The following is a 14332-nucleotide window of genomic DNA, read 5'->3' as shown; positions in this document are numbered from 1 at the left end:
GTATACATATATATGTAAATATATTTTTATTTTTATTTTCATAAACATTGTTGTTAAGGGTAAAAACCAAAATCATTTAACTCAGTTTCATAGGATGAAAAATGTCAACAATAAGATTTATTCTATCTAAGGATTAGTGGTACTACTAGATGGACCAAAATGTTAGATTTTTTCAGGAAGTCAAACGTTAAAGCCACACAATCGACTAATGTTACTTATAATTGAATGCTTAGAATATAGTACTTATATGCAAGAATCACCATCGATCATGGAGGGACATTAGCAATGATTGATCACTTCGTTTAGTTTCTGGTCAAGTGCTGAAAGATTGATGCATTCTGAATCTATGTTATTGTTCTAGGAAGAGACAAAAAAAAAAACCACACACACAAAACATTATTTTTAAACAATTCATTAACCAGAAAACAGAAGGTCGTAATCTCTTTACGGAAGTTAAAAGGATAGGAAAACACAGATCACTTACAGCAGTTGACCAAAAGGAAGGAATAGACTTTGCTATATCATTTCAAGAGATTCATAAAATATGGAAACCAACCTCAATGAACAATGCACCTAATTGGTAACGTGACACAAATTGCAAATGGAAAGATGTAGAGAAGAACTTGCCAATTACAGTATATATCATGAAAATTGTACACTTGACCCAGTGGACACCAGACTGAAATAACCAAATTCAGTAAGCAAATGATAAATCAACAAATACTTTAGTCCCTCTGATCGATTTGTAACAGGAATAGTCCATGCATTATAGACTAATTGTTCCCTTTTTAAAAGTTTACAAAATAGGACTAGTATGCATTTTTTGTAATAAAACATATGGAAAACTATATGTACAACTTTCAAAATTTTAGTACGTATAAAGCAACTTAAGATACATAAAAATAGAACTTCGGAACATATTATTAATAACTAGATTATGACATGAGATTAATCATCAGAGCAGAAGAGTAAACACGAACTAAGTCTCTATGATCAAGAAAGGACTCAAGTAAGAAAAAGCACTATCAATAAGGGCCTACACTTGGTAGCACCCTCCCCACAAAATGTTGAAACTTACTTTATAATAAAAAGAGTAGTAGATCAGTGATGGCTTTCTTTAAAATGTGAGAGCAGAACTGAATACCCATGCTCCAATTCTTAATTTCTCAAGAGCTTACAAAACCTCTTCCCCTCAAAAAAATAAATAATCACAACAACAACAATCCAGCAATGATTTATTTATGGAATTTTGGACTTATAAATTAGAATTAAAAACTTATGATTACCCTATTCTCCCCACCATGAACAAGCAGATGTCACAATAACAAGAAGCATCTCAAAACTAAAAATAAAATGAAAAACCTGAAGCATTTAGGACACATCTCTTGCAAAGTACTGATTTAAAGAAAGGAGAACCAACCAACCTGTAGAAGTTTATTTAAGATAAGAGGCCCCACATATTGAGAAGATCATTGCCAATCTACAAGTTATAAAGTGAACAAAAAAATAGAATATTAGAAAACATAGTTGGTTTGATATAAAATTTACACTTAAAATAATTAAAATAACATATTTGGAAAAGCAATGGTTTGATGTTGGTTGGTGAAAAATTAGAACCCTACTGTACTTTTTCCATATAAATGTGCAAAAAAAAAAAGCTCTGTGCTATGATGTTCCAAACCTATAATTAAGAGAGAGAGAAAGTAGTTGAGTACTAAAACATTATGACTAGGAAACTTTTGGTCATATGAAAAAAAGATCCAGTCTTGGATACTTGCCTAAAATATGCCAAAAGGTACCTAACATAGTGACATGGTGTGCTCAAAATGTAATGATATATTATTATGGCCAATTTACCGTTAAGGAAGTATATCATTTGATAAAGCACTAAAGATTAAAAACAAAAACACATAATCCATTTCTTCTGAACACCTTAAGCAAGATTGACATGTATCAATGGGGCTAAAACCAGTTCATTTCAAAAGAATGTAAAAGAAATTTGTCATAAGAGATACATAAATCATGTTTACACTTTAATTACTACATCATATAAGGTACCTGGAAACATCAAATGGGATAGCTCACTTCAATATTGACCATTATATATGTAATGAAAGTAAAGTTGATATCTGAGGGATTCGGCCACCCATGTATATGGCAACCATCATCCATCACAACCATTGCCCATATACACTATATTCCTCAATTCCATTTTCTTGCTATGTATATATATATATATTAAGTTTAAAAATGAAAAATAATTAGAGAGATCTGTAAATGTAATTATAATTAATTTGGCAAAAATGGTAACAGTAAAATTAAATGATACATACATGGAGTAAGAGTTTCCTGGCAGAAAATTGATTGGCCATGACTGGAGAACCTTCACATAAACCAGGAACAATTTGAAATTGCCTGAATTCACCTCTAAAACCTCTAGATATGTTGCCACTTCTGTATGAGACATAAACAAACAAGCACGTCAGTTTGATCAAATAAAAAAAAAAACAAAGTTGAATATTTTTTAGCAAAAAGCTTGTACACCACAGACCCCATGCCTCCAAGTGGAACACCTTGAGATGCAGATGGCTTACAACTTTCACGAGTGAAAGGATCAATTGGAGCTTTCTGCAAAGATATAAAATTAAGCAATTAACTTTCAAACTCCTATGCGTAAAGATTATTTCATCCAAGTGTTAATAGTCACAACACCATACAACAAATCATTACTAAGGTAAAATAAAATAAATGAAAGAATGAAAATTTACCCTTCCATGAGAGGCTTCTTCTCTTACATATGACCATAGACGTATACCTAGTCGAACCTAAAAATCAACGTCCATACACAAGTTAGAAGTTGAGCAAGACAAAAATCAACAAGTGAGCAGGAAAACTAAGAAAGGAAACTCACTCTTATATTTGATTACGCATATTCTTCTCTCCACAGCCCACCCCACACTCTCTGCCCAAAATAATTAAACTCTTACACAAGTTACCCTTCTTCTCCACAATACCCAAAACATAACATAGAAAAATACCCAAAATGAGCCCACGACAAAGAGGGTGACACGAAAATATTGGAGAGACGACGATATAGAGAGATTGACGAAGCAAGGGATTGACTTCGGAGACACCGTAGCCGAAGAAGAAAAAGGGGTAGCCGAATTGGGTATCTAGTTTCACCTGAAACTCATCCTCCATGAGTGAGACAAGAGCCAAAATTTCATCATAAAACTCGAACTGGGCATAGCTCTCGATGAAAATCAAGAACGTACCTTTATCGACGGGGCAAGCGGAGCGCTTCATATCGAGAAGGAGATTGGTCATGGAGTCGAAAGAGCCAACCTTGGCGAGTTTACAAAGAATCTCCTGGTAGATGGAGGTAGTGGGTGAGAAATTAGGCTGTTTCGAGGCCCAGTCGAAGATGCGAAGCGCGGAGGACTCATCCTTCTGGCAACGAAGGGTGTCGAGAAGCTGCTTGGAGGTGAGGTCGGGAGGGAGGGGTTGATGTTGAGATTGAGAAGAAGAGGGTGAATTGGGATTGAAGTTGGAGTTAAAGTTGAAGGATCGGTGGTTGAGAGAGTGAGGAAGAGACCAAGGACAACACATGAGAGAGAGGCCAAAAAAAAAAATAACACGAGCTCCCACATATACATAACAAAATACTTTTTCAGTAGTATTATATTATTATTTTATGAAAATAGGTATTTGGTGTAGTGCATTATGAACATGCCCCAACCGCGCTGGTAAGTTCAATCAATAAGTGACCTCCCCAACCCTCTCGATAACCTCAAAAGATCCAATATACCCCAGGGCTAACTTACCCTTCACTCCAAATCTCGTCACACCACGCATGGGAATAACTTTCAAGAAGACATAGTCAACAACCTCAAACTCAACTTCTCATCGATGGAGATTGGCATAACTCTTCTCATGACTCTGAATAACCTTAAGTCTCTCTTGGATGTCTTTGATCTTGTCAAAGGTACTAGCGATAATTTGAGGTCCAATTGTGACATGTTCATCTATTTCTACCCAAGACAAAGGTGATCTACATGGTCTCCCATATAAGGCCTCATAAGGAGCCATGCCTATACTGGCTTGGTAGCTATTATTATAACTGAATTCTACCAATGACAAGTGTACTCCCTAAATATCCCCAAAATTCAAAATACAAGAATGAAACATGTCCTCCAAAGTTTGGATAATCCTCTCAGACGGTCCATTTTTCTGAGGGTGGTGAGCGGTGTTGTAACAACCCAAGATCACGAATAAGGCTTAAGGCCCTTGATTAGCGTGCCAGGAGGGCATAGTTGGTATATGTGTGGTTCAATGGTTAAATGCATGATTATGTGGCATGCATGATTAATATCATTATATGACAAGCATGTTTATGAGTATTAGATATGCATGTGGGCCCTTTCTAGCTTATAAGGGCATATTTGCAATTTTGACCTGTTGAGGGCATAAATGTGATTATATGTGATAAATCGTTGAGACCACATTATTATGTGGATAAATTTGAAGTATATGGCTCGAGGTGGTCCTAGTGACCGAATTAGCGAAATAGTCACAGCGAGGTTTAGTTTTCGGCTCGGGGGAGCCTACGGGTACTTTTGGGAATTATTAGATATTGAATAAATGATTGGTAATTAATTGGATGACAAGATTAATTGGTAGATATTAGGAATATTTGAGGAATTAGTGGGAACTGGGGGAAATGACTATTTTACCCTTAGAGCAAATAAATGGCTAAGTATAACAAGGAGGGGCATAATAGTCTTTTGATAAGCAAATGATAACTCAGACAAAACACTTGGGATTAACTAGAAAGTATTAGAAACACCCAGCTCTCCCTCATCTTTCTCACTCACGTACCCCCCTCTCTTTCTCCCTCTCATTGTACTTTGAATTTGAAGGAAAACTGAAGGAATTAGAGGTGATCAAGCTGGGAATTGAGCTGGTTTTGGGCTGGGTCAAGCTATGGAAAGGCTAGGTTAAAGATAGCCAGAGGATTTTGAGGAGTTTAGGTCACTAATTCAGGTAAGATTCCAACTTTAATTCACTGAATTGAGCTGAGTATTTTTGGAGCTTAGAACATGTGTAAATTATGGGTTCTTGGGTATAAGTTAGTTGATGAATTGCTGGAAGTTTGGGTAGAGTTTATGTGTTCTAGTATGGTTAGAATTTATGGTTAGAGTCTTGGATTCACTCTGGTGATTTAGTTGGAAGTGGGGAGTATAATTGGTTTTAAAACTTTGTGGTTTTTGACTGGAAAGAGATGGAGAAAACCCATAATTTCTGGGTTAGAAGGGGGTGCACTACGACCCAGCTCAGGGGCGCCGCAGTGCATGTGCCCAATAGGCCCTGGGTATGCTCTATGTTTTGGGGGCGCACCGTGACATTAGGAGGCAAGTCGCAGCCCGCCTCCCCTGTGGCTTGGAGTTCTTGGTCTCTGACTTGGGCCAAGTTGTGACTCTTGAGGCCACGTCACAGCCCACCTGGAGGTTTTTGCCTTAGTTTGGGTTCTAGGATAGTGTGGCTCGGGGGGTTCAAACCTAGGCGCTCGGGACAATTTCTATTACCTGGTTTAGTAGAAATTGAGGTCCCAGAGGCTAGTTTTTATCTCCTAAGTATTTATTTGGATTAGACGTTGATGATTACCCATTGGCCACTGTGATTAGATTTATCACCAAGGCTCAGGACTGAGGATCGTGCTCGGGATCATTCCTTTATCTTTGCTCGGAATACAATGTAAGAAAACTGCACCCTTGAGTGGTTGTAACAGGACTTATATTTCCCAATACTTGAACATGTGTATTGTATGGCTGAATGATTTATTTGGTATATGGGAATGATTGGCCTAAGGGACTCGGGGCTGATGATTTACGCACAGGATGTGGCTCGGCCACTGTGAGCCGAGATCAGCTAGATAAACACTAGATTGGCCTAAGCGAGCTAGAGTCAGTGGAGTAAATAGAGGGCTCGACCTAAGGGTGTCGACACTGAGTATTTGCATATTATCTGAGATATAAGTTGAAAATGCATGTTGACTGTTATTGACTTGATATTTATGATGTGTTAATCTTTGAAATATTTGTCTCATGATTGATAATATTGATTGTATATTACTGTTATGGTTTTTATGCTGGGCCTTGGCTCACAAGTGCTACGTGGTGCAGGTAAAGGCAAGGGTAAGCTAGATCAGTCATGAGTTGGAGAGCTCTGGGGGTGAGATGTACATAGTCAAATGCTCGTCCATCACGGCCGAGGGAGAATACAGGGACAGAATACCTAAAGTTTGTGTTTTTCCATTAGAATTGCTACCAATTGTATATAACTTTTTATAGATTGTAAATTGACACTAAAACCCTGTTTTTGGGATCCCATGTACTAAGCATTTATGATAAAGAAAATTAACCGTTTATGATAAAAAAAAATTAACCATAACCTGGTAGATAGCCTTAGGTTCACATTTTTATTCAAATGACTTTATTAACAAGTCTTGCAATATTTTAAATACACAGTGTAATGGTCTTGGTTTTCCAAGGCGTTACAGGTGCTCAAGTTAAGTTCAGTCCCTAAAGATTTTTCCAATGCTCGCCAAAACCTTGATGTAAATCGAGGATCTTTATCAGAGACAATGCTGGAAGGCAACCCATACAATTGAAGCATATTATCCACATAAAGTCGAGCTAGTCTAGAAAACTTATAATCCTTCCTAATTGGAATGAAATGAGCAGATTTGGTCAAGTGATCGACAATCACCCAGACAGTGTCATGCTTTAATGGTGTTAATGGTAATCCTATCACAAAGTCCATCGTGATCTTGTCCCACTTCCATTCTGGTATAGGTAAAGGTTGAAGCAACCCTGAAGGTCTCTGGTGCTCGGCTTTAACTTGTTGGCAAACCATACACTTAGCTACAAAGTTAGCCACATCTCTCTTCATACCTTCCCACCGGTATTGTCTTTTCAAGTCTTGGTACATCTTTATGTTTCCAGGATGTACAACAAATTTAGACCTATGAGCCTCGATCATAACAGGCTCTCTAAGATCAAGGATATTTGCAACGACCAATCTTCCCTTATGGTATAAGAATCCTTCGGCATTTACTATCCATCCATCTAACTGCTCGCTATTTCAAATTCGATTCCAGATAAGTCTCAATTTCTCATCTTGGCACTGACATTGCTTAACTTGCTGAAGTAGCACTGGTGTAACCACTACGTTTGAATCACAAGCAATATCTTTTCCTTCATAGTAATCTAATTTATAATAACCCACAGTGATCATTCTTTTCCAATCCTCAAGAGCCAAACAAGCCAAAGTTCCATGAGGTTTTCTACTTAATGCGTCAGCGACCATATTTGCTTTTCCATAATGATATTGAAAAGTGAAATCATAATCTTCCATGTACTTGATCCACTTCTTTGCCTCAAATTCAAGTCTCTTTGGGTAAAGAGATACTTTAAACTCTTATGATCAGAATATAATTCAAACTTTGCCCCATATAAGTAACATCTCCAAATTTTCAAGGAAAAAATCATTGTTGCAAGTTCCAAATCATGTGTAGGGTAGCTCTTCTCATGTGGCTTCAATTGGCGTGAAGCATAGGCAACAACCTTGCCATTTTGCATGAGAACTCCTTCTAAATCAGTTTCAGAAGCATCAGTGAATACCACATACGGTTCATCACTATTAGGCACAGTGAGAATAGGTGCTGTAGTCAATCTTTTGCTTAAGTTCCCTGAAAGCTTCTTCACAACTGTCATCCCACACGAACTTTAAATCCTTTCTTGTTAACCTTGTCAAAGGCATAGCAATTCAAGAAAAATTCTCCACAAAGCGATGATAATAACTTGCTAACCTAAGAAAACTTTGAATCTCAGTAACATTCTTTGGTCTTTCCCACTACAAGATAGAATTCTTGAGATATTACATGCCCTATGAATTTGACCTCAGTCATCTAAAAGTCACATTTATCTTTCTTAGCATATAATTGATGGTCCCTCAAAGTTTACAACACAATTGTTAAATGATCTGCATGGTCCTCAGGTGTCTTGGAATACACCAAAATGTCATCAATAAAAACAACTACAAACTTATCCAAATAGGGTCTAACAATAATATTCATAAGGTCCATAAATGATGCAGGTGCATTAGCCAATCCAAATGGCATCACCAAAAACTCAAAGGGTCCATAACGTGTTCTGAAAGCAGTTTTAGGAATATCATATTCCTTAATCCTCAATTGATGATAGTCTGACCTCAAATCAATCTTGGAAAAATTCTTTGAACCTCTGAGCTGATCAAACAACACATCTATCCTTGGCAAAGGATAATTGTTCTTAATTTTCATCTGATTCAATTTCTGATAATCGACCCAGCCGAAAGGATCCATAAGCTTTCTTGGCAAACAAAACTTGAGCTCCCCATGGAGAAGTATTGTTCCTAATGTAACCTTTTTTTATTAGCTCACCCAATTGATTTTTCAATTAAGCTAACTCTGCAGGTGCCGTGCGATAAGGTGTAGTAGAAACTGGTTGAGTCCCAAGAATCAAATGAATGTAAAACTTGATCTCTCTATTAGGTGGTAGTCCTTGCAAATCCTCAGGAAACACATTTGGAAAGCCACTAACCACTGACATCCAAGGAAACTTTTCTAGAGACCTAGACTCATTCTCAATTGTAAACAGACTCCCATAACACTCTAAGTTTCTTTTCCCACCTAAACATGCCTTAAGGATAGGATTCTGCCTTACTGCATTCATGTTGGATCGATATATAATGAAATCTCCACTTGGAGTTAAAAGAGTCACCCTTTTGCTTGAGCAATCAACAATGGCTTGGTACTTAGACAACCAATTCATGCCAAGAATCACATCAAATTGTCCCATAGGTAACACCATCAGGTTTCCTAATAACTTATGCCCTTCAAACACAATACAAATCGATTTGTAGATAGTTGATACTTCACCATGCCCTCCCATAGGTACACTCAACTGCAATGTAGGACTAAAAGTTTCCCAACTCAAACCCAATATGCTAGCAAACATTAATGATATAAAATAATGGGATGCACTAGTATCAAATAATACACAAGCCCAAGAGTGTGAGATAAGAACCATACCATCCAAAACTCCTTGGCATGTTCCTCCTTGCACATCATTACCACCAAGAGCATAGGCTTAACCAGACGCTTTTTCCTTTGCTTTCCTTTTTCCTTGACCAAGATGGCATGTGCTTTCACTAGAACCTCCTCCTTGATTGAACCCTCTCTGACTTCTAGCAGAAATAGGAGTTTGGAAACTCTGTGAGTACCTTTGGTTGAATCCTGAACCTTGGGGCTTGAATTGATGTTGGGATTGTTGCCCTGGTGCGCGTGTGAAACCATAGGATAAAGTCTAAGACTGGTTACTCTTATGTTGTTCGATGAAAGGAGTAGACCTAACATAACTCCCAATGGGTCCTCCATGTGATGGTTGGAACCTCTATTGTTGTTGTGGGAAATCTTTCTTCTTATGACCTTGTTGGCCACAACTGAAACAACCATACGGCCAAATTTGAGTCTTTCCTGAAGATTCGCTACTATTGCTACCCCCACTAAGTTGTTGTCCTTGGGATGTAATGCCCCACATCACTATGGTTGCTTCCTAGAAGGAGGTGTCGATCGTCGTTACATTGGGACGAGGTAGGAGAAAGGCAACTTCTTGGACCCGAAGTTGTTAGAGAGGCTCAAGATTCAGTAGCGCTGATTAGAAAGCGTATGCTCGCTGCTCAAAGCCGACAGAAAATTTATGTGAATGCCAGGCGGCATGATGTGGAATTCAAAGTCAAAGATCAAGTCTTCTTAAAGATATCTCCTATGAAAGGAGTGAAGCAGTTTGAGAAGAAAGGCAAGCTTAGTACCCGGTTTATAGGGCCTTTTGAGATATTGGACAAGGTGGGAATAGTTGCATATAGATTAGCCCTACCACCAGCACTAGCAGATAGCCACTATGTATTTCACATCTCGATGCTGCGTAGATATGTGTCAGACCCATCTCGCGTCCTCAAGTACGATACGATAGCACTCCAGAAAGACTTTAGTTACGAGGAACGACCGGTTAACATCCTAGATAGAGGGATGAAGGAATTACGGTCTAAGAGTATTCCGATAGTCATGGTCCTATGGAGTAATAGTTCTGAACGGGAGGCAACGTGGGAATTGGAGGAAGACATGATAGCACGGTATCCGGAATTTTTTGGCAAGTAAATTTCGGGGATGAAATTCTTTTAAGTAAGGGAGAATTGTAGTGTCCCAGAATTTTACTTAGCTAGATAGTATTAGTAGTTAGTATTATTTTGTAGTATATTAGTTTCCGTGGATTTTGGTTCAAGCCGGGACTTAGTTGGAAACTCATAGCAACAGTTATGGATTTTATAAGTTTAACCTATAGTTTAGAAATATTAATTATAACATAAGGTTTGATTAATATTGTTTGTCCTAGAAATATTATTTATTATAACCTAAGGTTTAGATAGAATTAGTAAGAGCGTGACACTTGTCATAATCATGTTTATTAAGGATTTAAGTATTTTTGATGAATAGATCTATTAAAAGAAAGATCTAGAAGCTCTAGAACCTTCCAGAAGCTATTAGGATTATGTTTTACTCAATTTCAAAATATCCTGAAAAGTGCAAAAACGTGTTTAAAATATCAGCGTATGCCGATATATCAAAGCTATAGGGGTCGATATATTGCCTACAGAAGATACGAAAGACATGTCGACTTTGCACGAGTACGAACGAGGCTCAGGAATATGGTCTAGCTGATATATCACCCAGGGTAGGCGATATATCACCCCTGATGATGTATTTTTGAATTTTGATGATTTTTAAATTTAAAAATAGCTGTAACCACTTGGACCTGCCTTTGAACGATTTTGATCGAGTTCTGGTCATCTGTTGAACAAAAATTAAAATCTTTTTCATTTTATATTTATTTATTTATTCAAATTAAAAGGGGTTAGTTTCACTCCTTGAACTCTATAAATAGGACCTAGTACTCAGCCATTTTCTTCATTCTTCAAGCAGTCTTCAGAGCCTCCAAGTTGCTAAGGTTACTATAGACAGAAACACTTGGGCTTTTAAGTTAAAAGCTTTATCATTCTAAGCTTTTATAACCACTTGGGAAGTGAGGTATAGTGAGATTTCGGTATCGAGGTGTAGATCGAATCATAATATCATTCAAGGTATTCTCATTCTTAAGTTCAGATTCTTTAGTTTTCTTTGATTTTCTTTCAGATCCTAACTCTTGTTTATGATTCTTGGTTAGGTGTTTAAGTTTCTTGAAACTTAAGGTTTTCGGTATGTTTCTTCTTGATGGTTTAGTTCTCTTTTTTATCTTCTTTCTTTAGAAATACTCGCTATTCTTACTGTTGGTTTTAGGAGTGTCCCAAATTCCGTTCTTGTTCCCAAATATCCCGGTTTTTTGTAAGGAAAATAGGATAGAATATATGTTTTTATATGTTTATGTTATAATATGTATATGTTTAAATATGTCTTGTAGTCCTTGGGCATATGACTTGTTTAGATAACAAGCCCTAAGAATTTTTATCATTTTCATGGTTTGGAGTTATGATTTACCCTACCTCGATTAGTAGACAGAGGACCTAGATGGGTTATCATATACTACCATGTGATCTAATCTACCACGATTAGTAGACAGATGGCCTAGATGGTTTTATCACATGCCATGTTAATGAGTTAATGGCCATTAATATTGTAGTCCTATATGATATACGTTTTTTTTATAGTCATATGTTTTATAGTATATGTTTATGATATAGTCTTTTGTTTATGATTTATGCTATATGTGTGTTAGTAGATTTTCCTTACTGGGCATAAGGCTCATTCCTTTATATTTTAGCTTGATGCAGGAAAATGAATATGGGAGGCAGAAAGATTCATGGCAGCTTGGCTTATGTGTTGAGGATGAATGGATTGAATGGACTGTGTGACAATCGAGGATGGCGTTACTTTTAGTCTTTTAAATTATGTTTTCATGTATTTTCGCAATTAGTATTTAAACAATTAAAAGTTTAAGTTTTATGTTTTATAAACAATGGGTTCCCATACCATATCACATTTTATTTTATATTTTTACCTTATTTTGTATTTGGTACAATATTTTGGGTTTTTAATAAAGTGAAGTTATTTCTTATGTTTGTTTCCCAAAATAGTAGCTGTGTCTAGTAGTATTAATGGTCCAAGGTCTTAGAAATAGTTGGGTCATTACATGGGATAACCATCACCCTTGGTTCTTCTTGTTCATTTTCCTATCATTTCCTCTTTCTCGGGCCTAATTCTTTCTTTCAATTCCTTCTTGACGAGCCTCAGTCTGTAAGGCTGCTGTCACACACTCATTCAAATTTCCAAAGGTCATAGGGGAAAGTGAACTCAATATTGAAGGGTTTAAGCAACGGAGGAACTGCTCAATCAAAAGAGGTTGATCGACCGTACCGGCATAAGCATAGGAAGATAACTCTACAAACTTCAAGTAGAATTCATTTACTGTCTTATCTCCCTGTCTTAAGCTATCAAATGACCCAATTAAGGTCCTTCGATGAGATGGGTTAAAATATTGCTCCCTGAAGACCCTTTCAAAGTCTCTCTAAGTCATCCCTCCAACCTCAGTGGTCCTACTCAAGGTTTCCCACCAATCCGCTGTGCTACCCTCTAACTTGGATACAACAAAAGACACCTGATACTCTTCAGCTGTTCCGATGGTGTTGAAATTTTTCTTAACTTGCCTCAATCATCTTTCAACCATCAAAGGGTCTTGCCCAACGCTAAACTCAGGCATTTGAATCTAGTGAAAGATCTGGAAGTGTTGACTCTGTCGAGCAGCTGGATCCATCTGTTGGGCAGGAAGGCCTCTTAAAGCCTCAAGAATGACATTCATTGGGAATGTAGCTGGTTGAGGGGGAACCTCGACCTCAGGGACTTCTGCCGCAGGCCTTTTCCTTGTTTCCCTTCCTTTCAGAGCCATTATCTTAGGTCTGAGAATTAAAGTTAGACATTAAGTGAGGAATGGATACTTTCTAGATACATATGTATTTATATATCAAAATTCTTTACTTTAAAAATAAACTTAATCTATTTGGTGACACACTCTGAGGTATTTAAACCTGGTTCTCTGATACCATTTTTCTGTCAAGACTCGAGCCCTAGGCTATGGCAGATTTGTAATATCCATAGCTTGGGTGGTCAAAGGTCAAACTTTGACCCTTTTTGGAAAAATAATCTTTATAAATGATCCTTTAGTATATATTAAATAGTACTATGATTATAAGTCAACACAATGGAATAACTCCTATAATTGGATATAATAATATTAGTGATAAAAACAGGATCATTTATCTTTAAACACAGGCCAATAATATTGTAATGCCCCACGTCACTATGCCTGCTTCTTGTAATGACGACTAGCCCTACAAACCAACACGAGTCTTTCCAGCGTGTTTTGTCCTCACTCGCACGCTTCCTGGGAAAACTTCCCAGAAGGTCACCCATCTTGAGATTACTCCAGGTCAAGCATGCTTAACTTTGGATTTCTCAAGTGATGGGCTACCAAAAATAAGATGCATCTTGTTGGCATAAGTAGTACCCATCAATCCATTTAAGCCCTCTTCAACTGTGTAGTCCCATACCTACATAGTCTTAGAATCATCACACTTGACCTTCCCTAGGCGGTGTGGTATTGCACAAATTTTTACCCAGTCTTTCCCTTTGCGGATCACAGGATTTTGACTGTCACAATCACCCCCCCTCCCTTAAGGGTCCGACGTCCCCATCGACCATATTTCCGGCTGGGTCAAGACTCTGATACCATTTGTAACACCCCATGTCACTATGGTTGCTTCCTGGAATGACGAATGGCCCTACAAACCAACACGAGTCTTTCCAGGGTGCTTTGTCTTCACTCACAAGCTTTCTGGGAAAACTTCCCAGGAGGTCACCCATCATAAGATTACTCCAGGTCAAGCACACTTAACTTTGGAGTTCTCAAGTAATGGACTACCGAAAGTAAGACGTCTTCTTTTCGATAGCGCATCACTTAAGAACTCCAAAGTTAAGCGTGCTTGACCTGGTGTAATCTCATGATGGGTGACCTCCTAGGAAGTTTTCCCGGGAAGCGTACGAGTGAGAACAAAGCATGCTGGAAAGACTCGTGTTGGTTTGTAGGGCAAGATGTCATTCCAGGAAGCAACCATAGTGACGTGGGGCATTACAAATATCCCCACATTTATGTAGTCACCAAACAGTTAAATTTAATAAGTCATA

General features: G+C 37.7%; 1 protein-coding gene across 1 annotated transcript; it reads right to left on the bottom strand.

Moving 5' to 3' along the window:
• Positions 1-2614: 2614 nt before the first annotated feature.
• LOC133814012 (pentatricopeptide repeat-containing protein At3g53700, chloroplastic-like) lies at positions 2615-3628 on the bottom strand. The gene is made up of 4 exons (XM_062247035.1): positions 3276-3628; positions 2912-2962; positions 2769-2825; positions 2615-2628 (listed from the first exon to the last, which is right to left on the bottom strand). Exons 1-4 carry the CDS (start codon positions 3607-3609, stop codon positions 2615-2617), a joined length of 456 nt encoding a protein of 151 aa, XP_062103019.1. The 5' UTR covers positions 3610-3628.
• Positions 3629-14332: the final 10704 nt, after the last annotated feature.

Source organism: Humulus lupulus, chromosome 2, assembly GCF_963169125.1.
Source record: "Humulus lupulus chromosome 2, drHumLupu1.1, whole genome shotgun sequence".
NCBI lineage: Eukaryota > Viridiplantae > Streptophyta > Magnoliopsida > Rosales > Cannabaceae > Humulus > Humulus lupulus.
Note: the sequence above shows the minus strand (reverse complement) of the source record. Positions and strands in the feature narration are given on the sequence as shown.